Source organism: Silurus aristotelis, assembly GCF_946808225.1.
Source record: "Silurus aristotelis genome assembly, chromosome: 11".
Lineage (NCBI taxonomy): Eukaryota > Metazoa > Chordata > Actinopteri > Siluriformes > Siluridae > Silurus > Silurus aristotelis.
Genome location: NC_139584.1, coordinates 158,583 through 179,134, shown reverse-complemented (window position 1 = coordinate 179,134; position 20,552 = coordinate 158,583). Strand labels below are relative to the sequence as shown.

The window sequence follows — 20,552 nt, the reverse complement described above, 5'->3', positions numbered from 1 at the left end:
AGAGCTGTGATGGTGTCTAAAGGTTTCTTCAGCATGAGATTAAACACAGAGCTGAGAAACATCATTTTATTTTAATCAGTTTTAATAATAAACACTTCTCAGAACACCTGAACCACACACACACACACACACACACACACACACACACACACACACACACACACACACACACACTGTTATTAAAGCATTATATTATGCATCAGCTGTTGTATATAAATATATGAGTATTATATACATGTGTTTGTGTTTTGATGTAAATAAATTCAATGTCAGGACTTTATCAGGTATTGATCAGGACTTTATGAGTAAAATCAGGATCAGGACTTTGATTTCTCACCTGTTGTAAACCGAATGGCTCTGGTGAAATTTAAGAATTTCTTTTTGGATGAAAATTAAAACATCGGCTGTTTGGATTAGATGAAGCTGAGAGTTCCAGTGTAATTAGAATGTGGCTGTATTTAATAAGAAATTTCAAGGATTAAAATTTTTCCCGGATTACATTTACTTCAATTCGATTCACTCAGAGGAGTCGTTTAGACAGAGTCGACTCATTCAGCAACCTGTTGATTTACTCACCCGCCGAAATGCGCCTTTATTTTCACCGAGTCCATCACCGTCCTCACCGGCATGATCACTGTACAGCTCTAACACACACACACACACACACACACACACACACACACACACACACACACACACACACACACGTATGTCGAGAAATAAACAGTGAACCGAAGCTTTCCGAGTTTAATCCGATTTCAGGAAACAGAGCAGAGTCCAGTTTCTGTCCTGCTCACAGTCAGGCTTCACTATGGACACACACACACACACACACACACACACACACACACACACACACACACACACACACACACACAGAGAGAGAGAGAGAGAGAGAGAGAGAGAGAGAGAGAGAGAGAGAGAGACTGCGCCCTCATCCGACACACAGGGGAAATTTTCTACTAATATTTTTCATAATTCCTTCATTTTTCTGAAATGAATTTAATTGAATCAGACCCCGAGTTTAATATACACTTATTATATACACGAATTATATAAACATTATATATATATATATATTAAAACCTCTTTTCTCTTTTGTTTGGACAGCGTACATGTTATTAGCCAATCTGAACACAGAGACAGATAGGGTCAGCCAATCGCAGATGAGAAGGCGGGATTCCAGGAAAATAGGTAGGGGAATTTTAAAAACATAATGTTTATAAATGAAACTGTTTAATTTTATGAATAGTTTATTCTTCTCTCTGTGCAGTGAAGCTGTTGAGATCTTTATCATTTGATATATAATTATAATCATTATCAGGTCGTGTATTTCACCCTCACCCTTCAGTGGTGTCCCTTCTGAATCAATTCACCTCTTAATCTCATTATTATGATACTCTGGCTACAGAAACCATCAATATTATTGAGAAACACAGTATAATAAAGCACTGCATCACAGACAGGAATCTAATACAGTGAAATTGACAGAACACGTATGGAATTCTCCAAAATGATCAGGGGGAAAAATCAGCACAGTGGTATAATGATCATACACGCACCTTAAAACAGACCACTCGGAAATTAGAACGTAAATGGCGTCAAACAAAATGAACAGTATTTCAAACAGCATGGAAGAAGAATCTCCTGAGTTCTAGAAAATCTCTTAGTGCTGCTGATCAGCATATTTCTCCACCCTCATAGAAAATAACAAGCAGAATCCTAGATTTTTATTCTGTACTGCAGCAAAATTAACAGGAAATAAAAGCACTGCCTCACATGCACACCATCAATAGGTAGTAACGATTTCATCAACTTTTTAAATAAACTTTCCCTCCCCATTTATCCAGGCTTGGGACCGGCTGTCATTTGGAGGCGACTCTGTGCAGCTTGGGACGGTTTCTCATCAACGCCTTGGGTGGTTCCATGAAATTCTGAAGTAAGAATTGGAGCTTTGAGGATGGATTAGACTGTAGTTAATGTCAACAGTCTGCTACTTTTTAAGAGAGAGAAAGAGGGAGAGAGAGAGAGAAGAGGGTGACAGGAAGAGAAGGATATGGATTATTATTTGTCTTTATTGTTGTATGAAAGTTAATGTCACAGTTTGGACTCCGGCAAGACTCACTATAGCAACATAACTAAAAGGGAGAAGCAGAAGGAAACACAGACATGAGGATCTCAGGGATAAGAGACGACCCACCACACCACCATCAACAAACCTGAGTGAACGTGTGAGAGTGAGGAGACGACAGCATCCAAATATCCCAGTTCACCAAACACTCCATATCCATGATCCCTCCAGATCTGCACCTTTACCTCACAAACACCTACTGACTAAAGACTCCACTAAATAAATGTGTTCAGACTCGACTTGAACACTGAGACTGTGTCTGAGTCCCAACACTGATTGGAAGGTTGTTCCATAACTGTGGGGTTTATAAGAGAAACATCTGCCCCCTGCTGGAGTCTTTATTATTTGAGGTACCAACAAATAGCCTGCACCTTTTGATCTAAGTAGGCGTGGAGGATCATCCTGGTACAGAAGTTCACTCAGATACTGCGGCGTGAGAGCGTTAAGTGCTTTATACGTCAGTAGTAGTATTTTATAATCAGTGTGAGATGGAATTGGGAGCAGTGTAGATGATTAAAACAGGGCTGATGTGATCATATTTTCTAGATCTAGTGAGGACTCTTGCTGCTGCATTCTGAACTAACTGAAGCTTATTTCTGCACTTACTCCAACACCCAGACAGTAAAGCGTTACAGTAGTCTAATCTAGATGTTACAAAAGCATCAACTAGTTTTTCTGCATCCTGTAACGACATCATATTTCTAATTTTAGCAAGATTTCTAAGGTGAAAGAAGGAGATCCTGGTGATATTATTCATGTGAGACTCAAAGGAAAGACTCGGGTCAATAATCACACCGAGGTCTTTGACTGCTGTACACACTGAAACAGAAACACCATCCAGAGATGCTACGTAAAGATGCTAAGTTACATGTGGTAATGAGTAGTAATATGTGGTAATGAGTGGTTGTTAGTGTTTAAATGGGCCTCACACTGGTTCTTTAAACACATTTCTATGTTGTGTGTTCAGTGTCTATAGGGTCTTTACGACGCATGTATGTAAGGTATACAGAAAGTCGTTGTCTGGACTGACACATCTCTGGTTATTATGTCTTCTTACCCAATCAGGAACAGTTTTAGCTCAGGTTTTTTCCAGTGTGTATATATACTTGTCTATTATCTGCTTTAAACTGAAGAACATTTGCACCATTTTGTGTGCTGTTTGATGCTTCCCTGATCAGAAAAAGCACCACAGGCATCGGAGATCGCATGGGAAAGCTTTTTTTTGTTTGGGCATGATAAAAATCTAACACTAGTGATATGTGGTAATGCAGGTGTCTAGCTTTCAGATGTTCAGAAGTGAAAACAGAAGTAATACCACACACTGACTCTCCATTTATTTCTGTTTATATCTACTGACTTAGTGATTTATGTAACTGTCTCTCTCTCTCTCTCTCTCTCTCTCTCTCTCTCTCTCTCTCTCTCTCATTCTCTCACTCACTCTCACACACACACACACACACACACACACACACACACACACAGAGTACACACTGTTCATCTACACACTCATGCACACAGTACACTATTTTTATCTACACACACACGCACACAGAGAAACACACACACACAGAGAAACACACACAAACACACACACATTTAAATACAAACATAGATATAAAAGGACATTCTCGTGGTTTAGAATATCAGTGTGTAAATAATGATCTTCCACATGAGGAAAAATAATAACAGCACAGTTATTTCTGTGCATGTACAGTGTGTGAGGTGACTACAGTGTGAGGTGTGTGCAGCGTGTGAGGTGTGTGTAAGGCGTGTGCAGTGTGTGAGGCTTGTACAGTGTGTGAGGTGTGTACAGTGTGTGTGAGGCTTGTACAGTGTGTTAGGTGTGTGAGGCGTGTACAGTGTGTGAGGTGTGTGTGAGGCTTGTACAGTGTGTGAGGCGTGTAGTGTGTGAGGTGTGTGAGGCATGTGTGAGAGGTGTGTACAGTGTGAGGACTGTGAGGCATGTGTAAGGCGTGTACAGTGTGTGAGGTGTGTGAGAGGCATGTACAGTGTGTGAGGTATGTGTTGGGCGTGTACAGTGTGTGAGGCGTGTGAGAGGCATGTACAGTGTGTGAGGTATGTGTTGGGCGTGTACAGTGTGTGAGGCATGTGAGAGGCATGTACAGTGTGTAAGGTGTGTGAGGCGTGTATGTGGCATGTACAGTGTGTGGGGTGTGTGAGGTGTCTTCAGTGTGAGGTGTGTGAGGCATGTACAGTGTGTGAGGTGTGTGAGAGGTGTCTACAGTGAGAGGTGTGTGAGCTGTTACAGGGTGTGAGGTATGTGTTGGGCGTGTACAGTGTGTGAGGCGTGTGAGAGGCATGTACAATGTGTGAGGTGTGTGAGGCATGTATGTGGCATGTACAGTGTGTGGGTTGTGTGAGAGGTGTCTTCAGTGTGAATTGTGTGAGGCGTGTGTGAGGCATGTACAGTCTGTGAGGTGTGTGAGAGGTGTCTACAGTGAGAGGTGTGTGAGCTGGTACAGTGTGTGAGGTATGTGTGGGGCGTGTACAGTGTGTGAGGCGTGTACAGTTTGTGAGGCGTGTGCGGTGTGGACAGTGTGTGAGGTGTGTGAGGTGTGTGTGAGGCGTGTACAGTGTGTGAGGTGTGCACAGTGTGTGAGGTGTGTACAGTGTGTGAGGCGTGTACAGTGTGTGAGGCGTGTACAGTGTGTGAGGTATGTACAGTGTGTGAGGTGTGTACAGTGTGTGCAGTGTGTGAGGTGTGTGACACATGTACAGTGTGTGAGGTGTGTGAGGCGTGTACAGTGTGTGAGGCGTGTACAGTGTGTGAGGTGTGTGAGGCGTGTACAGTGTGTGAGGCCTGTACAGTGTGTGAGGTGTGTGAGGCGTGTACTGTGTGTGAGGCATGTACAGTGTGTGAGGTGTGTGAGGCGTGTACAGTGTGTAAGGCGTGTACAGTGTGTGAGGTGTGTACAGTGTGTGAGGTGTGTGAGGTGTGTACAGTGTGTGAGGCGTGTACAGTGTGTGAGGCGTGTACAGTGTGTGAGGTATGTACAGTGTGTAAGGTGTGTGAGGTGTGTACAGTGTGTGCAGTGTGTGCAGTGTGTGAGGTGTGTGAGGCGTGTACAGTGTCAAGTCAAGTTTATTTCTATTGCGCTTTTCACAACAGACATTGTCTCAAAGCAGCTTTACAGAAAACAACAGTGAAGGTGAATGGTGTGCGTTTGTCCCTGATGAGCAGCCGTGGCGACAGTGGCAAGGAAAAACTCCCTTAGATGATATGAGGAAGAAACCTTGAGAGGAACCAGACTCAAAGGGGAACCCATCCTCATATGGGTGACATCAAGAGTTTGATCATAAATCTTTCAACAATACAGAACAATTTGTGATCATCATAGATCCAGCATCAGCTTCTCCATGCCAGGGCCTTTAAACACTCGGCATCTACTTCTCCATGATCATCCATAGGTCCATAATCTTCACGAGGTGGGACGTGACTGGAGCTGGCCAAACCTCAGGATGCCTCGGGATGGGAAGAGAAAGAGAAGCAGTGTGTGAGGAGTGTGAGGCGTGTACAGTGTGTGAGGAGTGTGAGGCGTGTACAGTGTGTGAGGCGTGTACAGTGTGTGAGGTGTGTGAGGCGTGTACAGTGTGTGAGGTGTGTGAGGCGTGTACAGTGTGTGAGGTGTGTGAGGTGTGTACAGTGTGTGAGGTGTGTGAGGCGTGTACAGTGTGTGAGGTGTGTGAGGCGTGTACAGTGTGTGAGGTGTGTGAGGCGTGTACAGTGTGTGAGGTGTGTGAGGCGTGTACAGTGTGTGAGGTGTGTGAGGCGTGTACAGTGTGTGAGGCGTGTACAGTGTGTGAGGTGTGTGAGGCGTGTACAGTGTGTGGGGTGTGTGAGGCGTGTACAGTGTGTGGGGTGTGTGTAAAACGTGTGTTATGTGAGTTGTTTGAAAGGCTCGCTCTGAGCTGGCTCTATGTTGATGAAGATGAAGACCAGGACACCAGCTATGATGAGAAAGAACACAATCTGCAGCCACAGAGGGACGAAGCGTTCAGAACCAGGATCAGGTGTCCTCTCCTGTGTCCTCTCCTGTGTCCTCACCTGTGTCACTGCTGTGTATTTCCCCTGTGACTCAGTGTAGTACGGAGAGACCATGGGCCTGGAACAGATAAAACACCTGGAAATGTTTTTATTATCAATCCCATAAACATTAATTACAGCTTTAGCTCAGTCCTGAAATGACACATCACACAGACAGAGAGAGAGAGACAGAGAGAGACAGAGAGAGACAGAGAGAGAGAGATACTCACCTACTGACAATGTCTCTGTACTCAGCACCGAACACAGGATTTCTCCTAAACAGTGAGTTTACACCGATTACACTGTACAGCAGCGACAGTAACCACACTGAACAGCTTCACTTTTAGAACATTAAATACAGAAGTAGAAATAAAAGCCAGTTACCGGCTGCTGAAAACGTTGTGTCCCCACTACAAGAAGTAGAAAAGACTGAATAATCACTGCTCTCTCTCTCTCTCTCACACACACACACACACACACACACACACACACACACACACACACACACACACACACACACATATATATATATATTGACTAGTATTTCACAAATATATAAACGTTTATCTGTGAGAAACATGAGGTTAATAAAAGACTCACAGGTCTGTGATGGTAGAAGGAAACGTCCTCATCTCCTTAACAGAAAAACATTTACAAATAAAATCGCTTCAGTAATCATTAAATACATTTAGTATTGTTTTTATTATAGACCTACGCTGTTCTCTGTAGACCACCGGCTCTGATGTTCCTCTCATCTTTCTCTCTTTCGCCATAATGTCTCTCAGCTTCTTCTCGTACAGAGATCTGGTGGAACCTGAATCAAAATCCTCACGTCACAAAAAACAAAACTAAACCTTACACACATCACTTCAGAGTGCAGTAGACCAAGACTCACCCACCACCGGGCCATGCTTAATCCCATAATCATCCAACATCCAGCCGATCTCCTGGTCACTTTTACTGCTCAACATCTCCCACAGCCTTCAACAGCAACACCTGCTCCAACACCTGCTCCAACACCTGCACAGCTCCAACACCTGCACAAAGGTAAGGGAAATGATGGAAGGTGTTAGTGTGGCGCTCCTGCTGTGATAAATGAGAAAAGTCCAGTGACTCTTTTAGAAAGATTTAATTAAACTAAAGTAATAATGAAGTGTTTAAATTCTATGCCTGTTTTATTTTGTTATATTTTATCTTTTTTAACAGCATCAGAGGAAAAAATAAAACAGAAACTTATTCATTAAATGGTGATTAAAATGACAGTGTTTATGATCTGTAAAAATGCAATTTGTAATATAGCACAGATTATAAATTCTACCGAAACACAGACCTGGAACTTCTCTGAATAAAACTGTTATTATTAACAGTTCAAATGTAAAACTGTTTAATTTGATTGATGTAAAAAAAATTTAAATCAAATTAATTTAATCAAACTATAAAATAATAAAATGCTGGTATTTAAGCGCATCAAATACATCATATTATAGGTTATATTGTTGATTACTGGGGTGTAATGGTACACGTATTTGTACGGAACTGTCGGAAATTTTTTGGGTTGTTTGTTTTTGCTTTGGCCACCAGATGCCGCCACTGGGCCTTTATCCCCTACTAGCCCCTTACTGTTTAATGTCTCCCACCTGCCCCTTGTTAGTGCTATGTATTTTAGTTACCCCTTTTGTCTTGGTTCTTGTTGATTCATTATTTTTGTAGTGGTATATTCGTCTTTTTATTAGTTACAATATTGGTCTTGGTATTTGTCTTGTCCTTATATTTGATTTGTATTTGAATCTGGATATGTGTGGGTTTGTCTTGCTATTTATGGTTGTTGGATTTTTTTGAGTCCTGTTTTCTTGAGTTTTTCAAATTCTTCTGTCTTCCTGGGTCTCCTTTCTTCCCCAGTCTTCTTGAGTCTCCTGGCTTCTTCACTTCTCCCTTAGTCTCCTGTGTCCTTGAGTCTCCTGGTATCTCCCTGGCTTTTCCTGTCTTCCCAAGTCTCCTGGCTTCTCCTGTCTTCCCGAGTCTCCTGGCTTCCTGAGTTTTCCTGTCTCCTGTATTCTTGAGTCTCCTGGTATCTCCCTGGCTTCACCGACTTTAAGCGACTTCGGCGTGCTTCGAGAACCAGGCTTTGGTGTGTGGACGGAGGAAGCGGAAGCGCAGAAACCGAGGAAGCGGAAGCACGGAAAGCGAGCGAGGGCTAGTGCTAGGCTAAAAGCTAACCCTAGCCGGCCTGCTCTACCATCTCTACTGCTGGCAAATGTCTGCTCCCTGGACAATAAATTGGACTACCTCAGACTCCAACAAACTACTCGGCGTAAGTACAGATACTGCTGCGTCTTTGTGTTCACTAAGATGTGGCTGAGCGACAGAGTTCTAAATGGCGCCATTCAGCTGGACGGGCTAGCCGAGTTTCGTGCCGACAGAAATGCAGCTCTGTGCGGTAAGACTCACGGCGGCGGGCTGTGTGTTTACATCAATACAGAATGGTGTAAGAACTCTGTCCTTGTTTCCACATTCTGCTCATCACTGTTGGAGTTTATGGTTGTGAGATGTAGACCTTTTTATTTACCCCGGGAATTCACCACTGCTATCGGCTCGGAGTATACATACCACCTAGCGCTAATGCTAAGGAAGCGCTCAGCGTACTCTACAGGACCATTACCGAACTACAAAACACACACCCTGATGGATTGTTTATTGTCGCCGGAGATTTCAACCATGCAAATCTCAGGACTATGCTTAGTAAATTTCATCAGAATATGGACTAAGGAGAAAACCCGCTGGATGTTGTTTAGACAAACATCCGGGGCGCATACCAGGCGAAGCCCCGCCCCCACCTCGGTTACTCAGACCACATCTCTGTTATGCTGATCCCAGCATACAGACCACTCAGCAGGCATTCAAGATCAGCTCAAAAGCAGGTGAGAACCTGGCCAGCAGAATCCATGTCTGCTCTCCAGGACTGCTTTGAATGCACTGACTGGGACATGTTCAGGGAAGCTGCAACCAACAGCGATTTCATCAACTTGTTGGAGTACACGTCAACAGTGACCAGCTACATCAGCAAGTGCATTGATGACATGACTATCTCCAAGACCATCACTACACGCTCCAACCAGAAGCCGTGGATGACCGCCAAGGTGCGTCTGCGTTGCTAAAAAAAAGAGACTCCGCCTTCAGAGGAAGAGACAAGAAGGCCTTAAAGACAGCCAAGGCTAAACTGTCCTATGCCATTAGAGAGGCGAAGCGCGCACACGCATAGAGAATCCACGGCCACTTCCAGGACAGCGGAGACACCCAGCGCATGTGGCAGGGCATCCAGGCGATCACTAACTACAAGACGACATCACCTGCTTGTGACCGTGACACCTCCCTCCCAGATGCGCTAAACGACTTCTACGCCCAGTTTGAGGTGCAGAACAACATGGTGGCGAGGAAGACCACCCCTCCTCCCAGTGACCAGGTGAACCACAGCTAAAGTGAGGAAAACTCTATGCAGAGTTAACCCACGGAAGTCTGCTGGACCAGACAACATTCCAGGCAGAGTTCTCAGGGAATGTGCACAACAGCTAGGGGATGTCTTCACCGATATCTTCAACATCTCCCTGAGCTGTCTCCTGAGCTGTCTCTACTGTCTCCTGCCTCAATGACTATCGTCCCGTTATGCTCACACCCATCATGATGAAGTGCTTCGAGAGGCTCGTCATGAGGCACATCAAGACCCAGCTCCCACCCGCACTAGACCCCATGCAGTTCGCGTATTGTCCAAACCGTTCTACGGACAATGCCATTTTCACGGCCCTTCATCTGGCCCTCACCCACCTAGACAATAAGGACTCTTATGTACGAATGCTGTTCATAGACTTTAGCTCAGCATTCAACACGATCATCCCTCAGCACCTGATTGAGAGGCTAAGCCTACTGGGCCTGAACACCTCTCTCTGTACATGAATCCTGGATTTCCTGAATGGGAGCACTAAGGGGCACCTCAGGGCTGTGTGCTCACGACTGTGTAGCAATGCACAGCTCAAATCACATCATCAAGTTCGCGGATGACACGACCGTGGTGGGTCTCATCAGCAAGAACGATGAGTCAGCATACAAAGAGGAGGTGCAACGGTTAACAGCCTGGTGTGGCACGAACAACCTGTCTCTGAACGTCGACAAAACTAAAGAGATGGTTGTTGACTTCAGGAGAGCACAGATCACATCGATTGATCCTCAGTGGAGATCTTCAAGAGCACCAAATTTCTTGGTGTTCATTTGGCGGACAACCTCACCTGGTCACTCAACAGCTCCATCACCAAGAAAGCCCAGCAGCGTCTTAACTTCCTATTGAAGGCTGAAGAAAGCCCATCTCCCTCCCCCCATCCTGACCATGTTCTACAGAGGGACAATTGAGAGCATCTTGAGCAGCTGCATCACTGCCTGGTTTGAGAACTGCACCGTATCGTATCGCAAGACCCTACAGAGGAGAATAAGGACAGCTGAGAAGATCATCGGAATCTCTCTTCCCTCTATCATGGACATTTGCATCACACGCTGCATCCGCAAAGCCAACAGCATTGTGGATGACCACACACACCCGTCACACACACTTTTCACTCTCCTGCCATCAGGAAAACAGTTCCAAAGCATTCTGGCTGTCACATCCAGACGGTGCAACAGTTTCTTCCCTCAAGCCATCAGGCTTCTTAACAAAAAACTGAAGAAAACCACATCACGATACTGGGTGAGATTTTATAAATAAATACATGAGTGAAAATAATTGAGTTTCTATAAACAAGTATTTTCTCTTAATCTGCTAAATGCACTGTATTTGTATTTTGGTGTATTATGGCAACTAAATGCACTCTGGATTTGGAGCTGGACGCAGTCCCTCCTCTGCACATGTCCAAACACTCTCAATCACACCTCTCTCACCTTGTCTCCAAAACATCCTAATAAACTTGTTTCTAATTCTGTTCACCATCGTCACTCCCAATGAACATCTCAACATCTTCAGCTCTGCTACCTCCAGCTCCACCTCCTGTATTTTACTCAATGCCACTGTCTCTAAACCATACAACATCTCAAGTCTCACCACAGTCCTATAAACTTTCCCTTTCACTCTCACAGATACTCTTCTATCACAAATCACTCCTGCTATCACTCTTCTACACCCACTTCACCCTGCCTGCATTCTTTTCTTCACTTCTCTAACACACTCTCCATTACTCTGCACTGTTGACCCCAGGTACCTGACCTCCTCCACCTTCTCCACCTCTTCTCCCTGCAACCGCACCCCTCCACTGCCCTTCCTCTCATTCACACACGTACTTTTTCTTACTCCCACTGACTTTCATTCCCCTTCTCTCCAGCGTGTACCTCCACCTCTCCAGGCTCTTCTCTACCTGCTCCCTACTCTCACCACAAATCAAAATATCATCCACAAACATCATAGTCCATGGAGCCTCCTGTCTGACCTTGTCCTTCAACCTGTCTATCACCATTGCAAACAGGAAAGGGCTCAGAGCCGATCCTTGATGCAGTTCAACCTCCACCCTGAACCAGTCTGTCGTTCCTACTGCACACTTCACTGCTGTCACACTGTCCTCATACATGTCCTGCACCACCCTCACATACTCCTCTGACACACCTGACTTCCTCATACAATACCACAACTCCTCTCTCCACCCTGTCGTACGCTTTCTCTAAATCCACAATCACACAATGCAGCTCCTTCTGACCTTCTCTATACTTCTCCATCAACATTCTCAAAGCAAATAATGCTTCTGTGGTGCTCTTCCTCAGCATGAAACCATACTGTTGCTCACAGATGGTCACCTCTCCCTCAGCCTGGCTTCCACTACTCTTTCCCATAACTTCATGGTGTGACTGATCAACTTTATTCCCCTGTAGTTACTGCAGGTCTGCACATCTCCCTTATTCTTAAAGATCAGTACCAGAAAACTCCTTCTCCATTCCTCAGGCATCTTCTCACCTTCCAAAATCTTGTTAAACAATCTGGTTAAAAACTCCACTGCATCTCTCCTAAACATCTCCACGCTTCTACAAGTACAGTGAGGAAAATAAGTATTTGAACACCCTGCTATTTTGCAAGTTCTCCCACTTAGAAATCATGGCGGGGTCTAAAATTGTCATCGTAGGTGCATGTCCACTGTGAGAGACATAATTTTAAAAAATAAAAATCCAGAAATCACAATATATGATTTTTTAACTATTTATTTGTATGATACAGCTGCAAATAAGTATTTGAACACCTGTCTATCAGCTAGAATTCTGACCCTCAAAGACCTGTTAGTCTGCCTTTAAAATGTCCACCTCCACTACATTTATTATCCTAAATTATATGCACCTGTTTGAGGTCGTTAGCTGCATAAAGACACCTGTCCACCCCATACAATCAGTAAGAATCCAACTACTAACATGGCCAAGACCAAAGAGCTGTCCAAAGTCACTAGAGACAAAATTTTACACCTCCACAAGGCTGGAAAGGGCTACGGGGAAATTGCCAAGCAGCTTGGAGAAAAAAGGTCCACTGTTGGAGCAATCATTAGAAAATGGAAAAAGCTAAACATGACTGTCAATCTCCCTCGGACTGGGGCTCCATGCAAGATCTCACCTCGTGGGGTCTCAATGATCCTAAGGAAGGTGAGAAATCAGCCCAGAACTACACAGGAGGAGCTGGTCAATGACCTGAAAAGAGCTGGGACCACCGTTTCCAAGGTTACTGATGGTAATACACTAAGACGTCATGGTTTGAAATCATGCATGGCACGGAAGGTTCCCCTGCTTAAACCAGCACATGTCCAGGCACGTCTTAAGTTTGCCAATGACCATTTGGATGATCCAGAGGAGTCATGGGAGAAAGTCATGTGGTCAGATGAGACCAAAATTGATCATTATGGGTCACAATTCCACTAAACGTGTTTGGAGGAAATAAAATGATGAGTACCATCCCAAGAACACCATCCCTACTGTGAAGCATGGGGGTGGTAGCATCATGCTTTGGGGCTGTTTTTCTGCACATGGGACAGGGCGACTGCACTGTATTAAGGAGAGGATGACCGGGGCCATGTATTGCGAGATTTTGGGGAACAACCTCCTTCCCTCAGTTAGAACATTGAAGATGGGTCGAGGCTGGGTCTTCCAACATGACAATGACCCGAAGCACACAGCCAGGATAACCAAGGAGTGGCTCTGTAAGAAGCATATCAAGGTTCTGGCGTGGCCTAGCCAGTCTCCAGACCTAAACCCAATAGAGAATCTTTGGAGGGAGCTCAAACTCCGTGTTTCTCAGCGACAGGCCAGAAACCTGACTGATCTAGAGAAGATCTGTGTGGAGGAGTGGGCCAAAATCCCTCCTGCAGTGTGTGCAAACCTGGTGAAAAACTACAGGAAACGTTTGACCTCTGTAATTGCAAACAAAGGCTCCTGTACCAAATATTAACATTGACTTTCTCACGTGTTCAAATACTTATTTGCAGCTGTATCATACAAATAAATAGTTTAAAAATCATACATTGTGATTTCTGGATTTTTTTTTTTTTTAGATTATGTCTCTCACAGTGGACATGCACCTACGATGACAATTTCAGACCCTCCATGATTTCTAAGTGGGAGAACTTGCAAAATAGCAGGGTGTTCAAATACTTATATTCCTCACTGTATATAAAGTATATTATACATTATTGTAACACATTTACTAGTTCTGTGCTGGAAGAAAGACCAAGTCAAGAAGTTTACTAAGCCGAGCTTACTTTCTTACTTTCTATTACATTTCCCCCCCGGCACTTTCCTATTCAGTACTCATGCTGGGGTTCACCCACAGTCTGTTCACTGATCAACCTCTGACGCCTTTCTAATGTCTGCCCGTCTCCCTCGCAGTTCAGCCAGACTGAAACTCCACTCCCTCACCGCTGCCACAATTATATTATAAATTATATTGTAATTATATTATAAATTATATTATAAATTATATTGTAGGTTATATTATAAATTATATTGTAGATTATATTATAATTTATATTGTAGATTATATTATAATTTATATTGAAGATTATATTATAATTTATATTGTAGATTATATTATAATTTATATTGAAGATTATATTGTAATTTATATTGTAGATTATATTATAATTTATATTGAAGATTATATTATAATTTATATTGAAGATTATATTATAATTTATATTGTAGATTATATTATAATTTATATTGTAGAGTATATTATAATTTATATTGTAGATTATATTATAATTTATATTGTAGATTATATTATAATTTATATTGTAGATTATATTATAATTTATATTGTAGATTATATTATAATTTATATTGTAGAGTATATTATAATTTATATTGTAGATTATATTATAATTTATATTGTAGATTATATTATAATTTATATTGTAGAGTATATTATAAGTTATATTGTAGGTTATATTATAAATTATATTGTAGGTTGTATTATAATTTATATTGTAGATTATATTATAAATTATATTGTAGATTATATTATAAATTATATTGTAGAGTATATTATAAGTTATATTGTAGGTTATATTATAATTTATATTGTAGATTATATTATAATTTATATTGTAGATTATATTATAATTTATATTGTAGATTATATTATAATTTATATTGTAGAGTATATTATAAATTATATTGTAATTATATTGTAGATTATATTATAAATTATATTGTAATTATATTATAAATTATATTGTAATTATATTGTAGATTATATTATAAGTTATATTGTAATTATATTGTAGATTATATTATAAGTTATATTGTAATTATATTATAAATTATATTATAATTTATATTGTAGATTATATTATAAATTATATTGTAGATTATATTATAATTTATATTGTAGATTATATTATAAGTTATATTGTAGATTATATTATAAATTATATTGTAATTATATTATAAATTATATTGTAATTATATTATAAATTATATTGTAGATTATATTATAATTTATATTGTAGATTATATTATAAATTATATTGTAATTATATTATAAATTATATTGTAATTATATTATAAATTATATTATAAATTATATTGTAGATTATATTTTAAATTATATTGTAGATTATATTATAAATTATATTGTAGATTATATTTTAAATTATATTGTAGATTATATTATAAATTATATTATAAATTATATTGTAGATTATATTATAAATTATATTGTAGATTATATTATAAATTATATTGTAGATTATATTATAAATTATATTATAAATTATATTGTAGATTATATTATAAATTATATTGTAGATTATATTATAAATTATATTGTAGATTATACTATAATTTATATTGTAGATTATATTATAAATTATATTGTAGATTATATTATAATTTATATTGTAGAGTATATTATAATTTATATTGTAGATTATATTATAATTTATATTGTAGATTATATTATAAATTATATTGTAGATTATATTATAATTTATATTGTAGATTATATTATAATTTATATTGTAGATTATATTATAATTTATATTGTAGATTATATTATAATTTATATTGTAGATTATATTATAATTTATATTGTAGATTATATTATAAGTTATATTGTAGATTATATTATAATTTATATTGTAGATTATATTATAATTTATATTGTAGAGTATATTATAAATTATATTGTAATTATATTATAAATTATATTGTAATTATATTATAAATTATATTGTAATTATATTATAAATTATATTATAAATTATATTGTAGATTATATTATAAATTATATTGTAGATTATACTATAAATTATATTGTAGATTATACTATAATTTATATTGTAGATTATATTATAAATTATATTGTAGATTATATTATAATTTATATTGTAGATTATATTATAATTTATATTGTAGATTATATTATAATTTATATTGTAGATTATATTATAAATTATATTGTAGATTATATTATAATTTATATTGTAGATTATATTATAATTTATATTGTAGATTATATTATAATTTATATTGTAGATTATACTATAATTTATATTGTAGATTATATTATAAATTATATTGTAGAATATATTATAATTTATATTGTAGAGTATATTATAAATTATATTGTAGATTATATTATAAATTATATTGTAGATTATATTATAAATTATATTGTAGATTATATTATAATTCATATTGTAGAGTATATTATAATTCATATTGTAGAGTATATTATAAATTATATTGTAGATTATATTATAAATTATATTGTAGATTATATTATAATTCATATTGTAGAGTATATTATAAATTATATTGTAGATTATATTATAAATTATATTGTAGATTATATTATAATTTATATTGTAGATTATATTATAAATTATATTGTAGATTATATTATAAATTATATTGTAGATTATATTATAAATTATATTGTAGATTATATTATAAATTATATTGTAATTATATTATAAATTATATTGTAATTATATTATAAATTATATTGTAATTATATTATAAATTATATTGTAATTATATTATAAATTATATTGTAGATTATATTATAAATTATATTGTAGATTATATTATAATTTATATTGTAGATTATATTATAATTTATATTGTAGAGTATATTATAAATTATATTGCAATTATATTATAAATTATATTGTAATTATATTATAAATTATATTATAAATTATATTGTAGATTATATTATAAATTATATTGTAGATTATATTATAAATTATATTGTAGATTATACTATAATTTATATTGTAGATTATATTATAAATTATATTGTAGATTATATTATAAATTATATTGTAGAGTATATTATAAATTATATTGTAGAGTATATTATAATTTATATTGTAGAGTATATTATAAATTATATTGTAGATTATATTATAATTTATATTGTAGATTATATTATAATTTATATTGTAGATTATATTATAATTTATATTGTAGAGTATATTATAAATTATATTGTAGATTATATTATAATTTATATTGTAGATTATATTATAATTTATATTGTAGAGTATATTATAAATTATATTGTAGAGTATATTATAAATTATATTGTAGATTATATTATAATTTATATTGTAGATTATATTATAATTTATATTGTAGATTATACTATAATTTATATTGTAGATTATATTATAAATTATATTGTAGATTATATTATAATTTATATTGTAGATTATATTATAATTTATATTGTAGATTATATTATAATTCATATTGTAGAGTATATTATAATTCATATTGTAGAGTATATTATAATTTATATTGTAGATTATATTATAAATTATATTGTAGATTATATTATAAATTATATTGTAGATTATATTATAAATTATATTGTAGATTATATTATAAATTATATTGTAGATTATATTATAAATTATATTGTAGATTATATTATAATTTATATTGTAGATTATATTATAAATTATATTGTAGATTATATTATAAATTATATTGTAATTATATTATAAATTATATTGTAATTATATTATAAATTATATTGTAGATTATATTATAAATTATATTGTAGATTATATTATAAATTATATTGTAGATTATACTATAATTTATATTGTAGATTATATTATAATTTATATTGTAGAGTATATTATAAGTTATATTGTAGATTATATTATAAGTTATATTGTAGATTATATTATAAATTATATTGTAATTATATTGTAGATTATATTATGTTATATTGTAATTATATTATAAATTATATTATAATTTATATTGTAGATTATATTATAAATTATATTGTAGATTATATTATAATTTATATTGTAGATTATATTATAAGTTATATTGTAGATTATATTATAATTTATATTGTAGATTATATTATAATTTATATTGTAGATTATATTATAAATTATATTGTAATTATATTATAAATTATATTGTAGATTATATTATAATTTATATTGTAGATTATATTATAAATTATATTGTAATTATATTATAAATTATATTATAAATTATATTGTAGATTATATTATAATTTATATTGTAGATTATATTATAATTTATATTGTAGATTATATTATAAATTATATTGTAATTATATTATAAATTATATTGTAGATTATATTATAATTTATATTGTAGATTATATTATAAATTATATTGTAATTATATTATAAATTATATTGTAATTATATTATAAATTATATTGTAGATTATATTATAATTTATATTGTAGATTATATTATAAATTATATTGTAATTATATTATAAATTATATTATAAATTATATTGTAGATTATATTTTAAATTATATTGTAGATTATATTATAAATTATATTATAAATTATATTGTAGATTATATTATAAATTATATTGTAGATTATATTATAAATTATATTGTAGATTATACTATAATTTATATTGTAGATTATATTATAAATTATATTGTAGATTATATTATAAATTATATTGTAGATTATATTATAATTTATATTGTAGAGTATATTATAATTTATATTGTAGATTATATTTTAAATTATATTGTAGATTATATTATAAATTATATTGTAGATTATATTATAAATTATATTATAAATTATATTGTAGATTATACTATAATTTATATTGTAGATTATATTATAAATTATATTGTAGATTATATTATAAATTATATTATAAATTATATTGTAGATTATACTATAATTTATATTGTAGATTATATTATAAATTATATTGTAGATTATATTATAAATTATATTGTAGATTATATTATAAATTATATTATAAATTATATTGTAGATTATACTATAATTTATATTGTAGATTATATTATAAATTATATTGTAGATTATATTATAAATTATATTGTAGATTATATTATAAATTATATTATAAATTATATTGTAGATTATACTATAATTTATATTGTAGATTATACTATAATTTATATTGTAGATTATATTTTAAATTATATTGTAGATTATATTATAAATTATATTGTAGATTATATTATAAATTATATTATAAATTATATTGTAGATTATACTATAATTTATATTGTAGATTATATTATAAATTATATTGTAGATTATATTATAAATTATATTGTAGATTATATTATAATTTATATTGTAGAGTATATTATAATTTATATTGTAGATTATATTATAATTTATATTGTAGATTATATTATAATTTATATTGTAGATTATATTTTAAATTATATTGTAGATTATATTATAAATTATATTGTAATTATATTATAAATTATATTATAAATTATATTGTAGATTATATTATAAATTATATTGTAGATTATACTATAATTTATATTGTAGATTATATTATAATTTATATTGTAGAGTATATTATAAGTTATATTGTAGATTATATTATAAATTATATTGTGTTTGAAGGTTGATTAAAGTTTTCTTCTCGGGCTGTGTTGTATATTTCTCCTCCTGCAGCTGAAGTGCACTAAACAGAGTGAGTGAACTTTGACTTCTCACACACTCTGTAGTGCACTTGTGCAGGAAGCGCGGAGTGAATTGAAAGATTTAGAGCTTTGTTCCGTTATTAGTGAATTAGGAGTAAATATAGAATAAAGATCAGTTAGAGGTGAAAGGTGATGGAGGATGAAGTGATGGTGGTGATGAGAGATTTTATATCCGAAACTCTGTGTGAAGTTAAACAACAATTTTAAAATCATAAAACACTTACGAATTAAACGGAAGCTCTTCCTTGTTTTCCGGCTGCTGTGTGTGAGGCGGAACAGGAAGTGTAACCACGCCCCCAACACACACACACACACACACACACACACACACACTCTCTCTCTCTCTCTCTCTCTCTCTCTCTCTCTCTCTCTTTCTCTCGCGCCCTCTAGCGGATATCATAAACCGGAAATGTGTTTTTTTCCATATACATAAACACATAGAGAAATATAGAACAGATGTGAGAAACAAAAAAAACTATTCCTGTGGGGAAAATTAAATGCATAAAAAGTAGAAAAACAAACAAATAAATCAAATCGCCAGTCGCAAGTAAATTACCAAATATAAAATTCAAGTCTTAGCAAAATAACTTAAAACGGTGGCACATGTTGATTATATTCACAGCTTTCAGGTTCTTTCAGGATGAAATCGCACCAAAATGTTTCCAGACTTCAATTTCAAAATCCATGATATGGGTTTCTGCTATGATGAATATGGATTTGGAAAACAATATAAGATAAATAATAAAGCGTTCATCATATTTGCCTTTTTTTGTTATAGAAACCAAACAAAAGAAAAATCTAAAAGCAAGTTACAGGTTATAAAATTCAATCCAAAATAATTGGGTATGAGAACAATCCTAGAC

The 20,552-nt window shown here is 34.5% G+C and overlaps 2 protein-coding genes and 2 long non-coding RNA genes across 46 annotated transcripts in view; 1 reads left to right on the top strand and 3 right to left on the bottom strand.

The window, feature by feature from the left end:
- Positions 1–856, bottom strand: part of prkcz (protein kinase C, zeta) — a 76,185-nt gene extending 75,329 nt beyond the window's left edge. The window contains exons 1-2 of one of the 2 annotated variants that reach the window (XM_083554811.1): positions 708–850; positions 577–675 (exon numbers count right to left, since the gene is read on the bottom strand). In XM_083554811.1, coding sequence (XP_083410937.1) covers positions 577–629 — 53 coding nt within the window. In that variant the 5' untranslated portion in view covers positions 630–675; positions 708–850. Of the gene's footprint in view, positions 1–576 lie in introns of both variants that reach the window. The other variant, XM_083554812.1, reaches the window with a different exon arrangement.
- A 2,605-nt stretch (positions 857–3,461) lies between these two features.
- LOC310733521 lies at positions 3,462–3,715 on the bottom strand. Its single transcript, XR_014535808.1, has 2 exons — positions 3,610–3,715; positions 3,462–3,552 (listed from the first exon to the last, which is right to left on the bottom strand). It is a non-coding gene; the product is annotated as an uncharacterized lncRNA (long non-coding RNA).
- An 86-nt stretch (positions 3,716–3,801) lies between these two features.
- LOC310733517 lies at positions 3,802–6,125 on the top strand. Of its 39 annotated transcripts, none has more exons than XR_014535785.1 (8): positions 3,802–3,934; positions 3,982–4,019; positions 4,329–4,355; positions 4,706–4,833; positions 4,879–4,950; positions 5,014–5,202; positions 5,688–5,858; positions 5,895–6,017. It is a non-coding gene; the product is annotated as an uncharacterized lncRNA (long non-coding RNA). The 39 variants fall into 39 exon arrangements; XR_014535786.1 differs by having other exon boundaries at positions 4,329–4,382; positions 4,697–4,833; XR_014535787.1 differs by having other exon boundaries at positions 3,982–4,037; positions 4,329–4,382; positions 4,697–4,833.
- Positions 6,030–20,016, bottom strand: LOC310733516 (emerin; the record flags this gene model as incomplete). 4 transcript variants are annotated; one of them, XM_083554824.1, is made up of 7 exons in its annotated part: positions 19,910–20,016; positions 7,072–7,204; positions 6,892–6,990; positions 6,777–6,811; positions 6,561–6,586; positions 6,407–6,451; positions 6,030–6,255 (listed from the first exon to the last, which is right to left on the bottom strand). In XM_083554824.1, the coding sequence occupies exons 2-7, from the start codon at positions 7,145–7,147 to the stop codon at positions 6,030–6,032; spliced, it is 507 nt and encodes a 168-aa protein (XP_083410950.1). In that variant the 5' UTR covers positions 7,148–7,204; positions 19,910–20,016. The 4 variants fall into 4 exon arrangements, with proteins under 4 accessions (XP_083410950.1, XP_083410953.1, XP_083410951.1 ...); XM_083554827.1 differs by having other exon boundaries at positions 7,076–7,204; XM_083554825.1 differs by having other exon boundaries at positions 7,072–7,196; positions 19,914–19,994.
- Between the last annotated feature and the right edge of the window lie 536 nt (positions 20,017–20,552).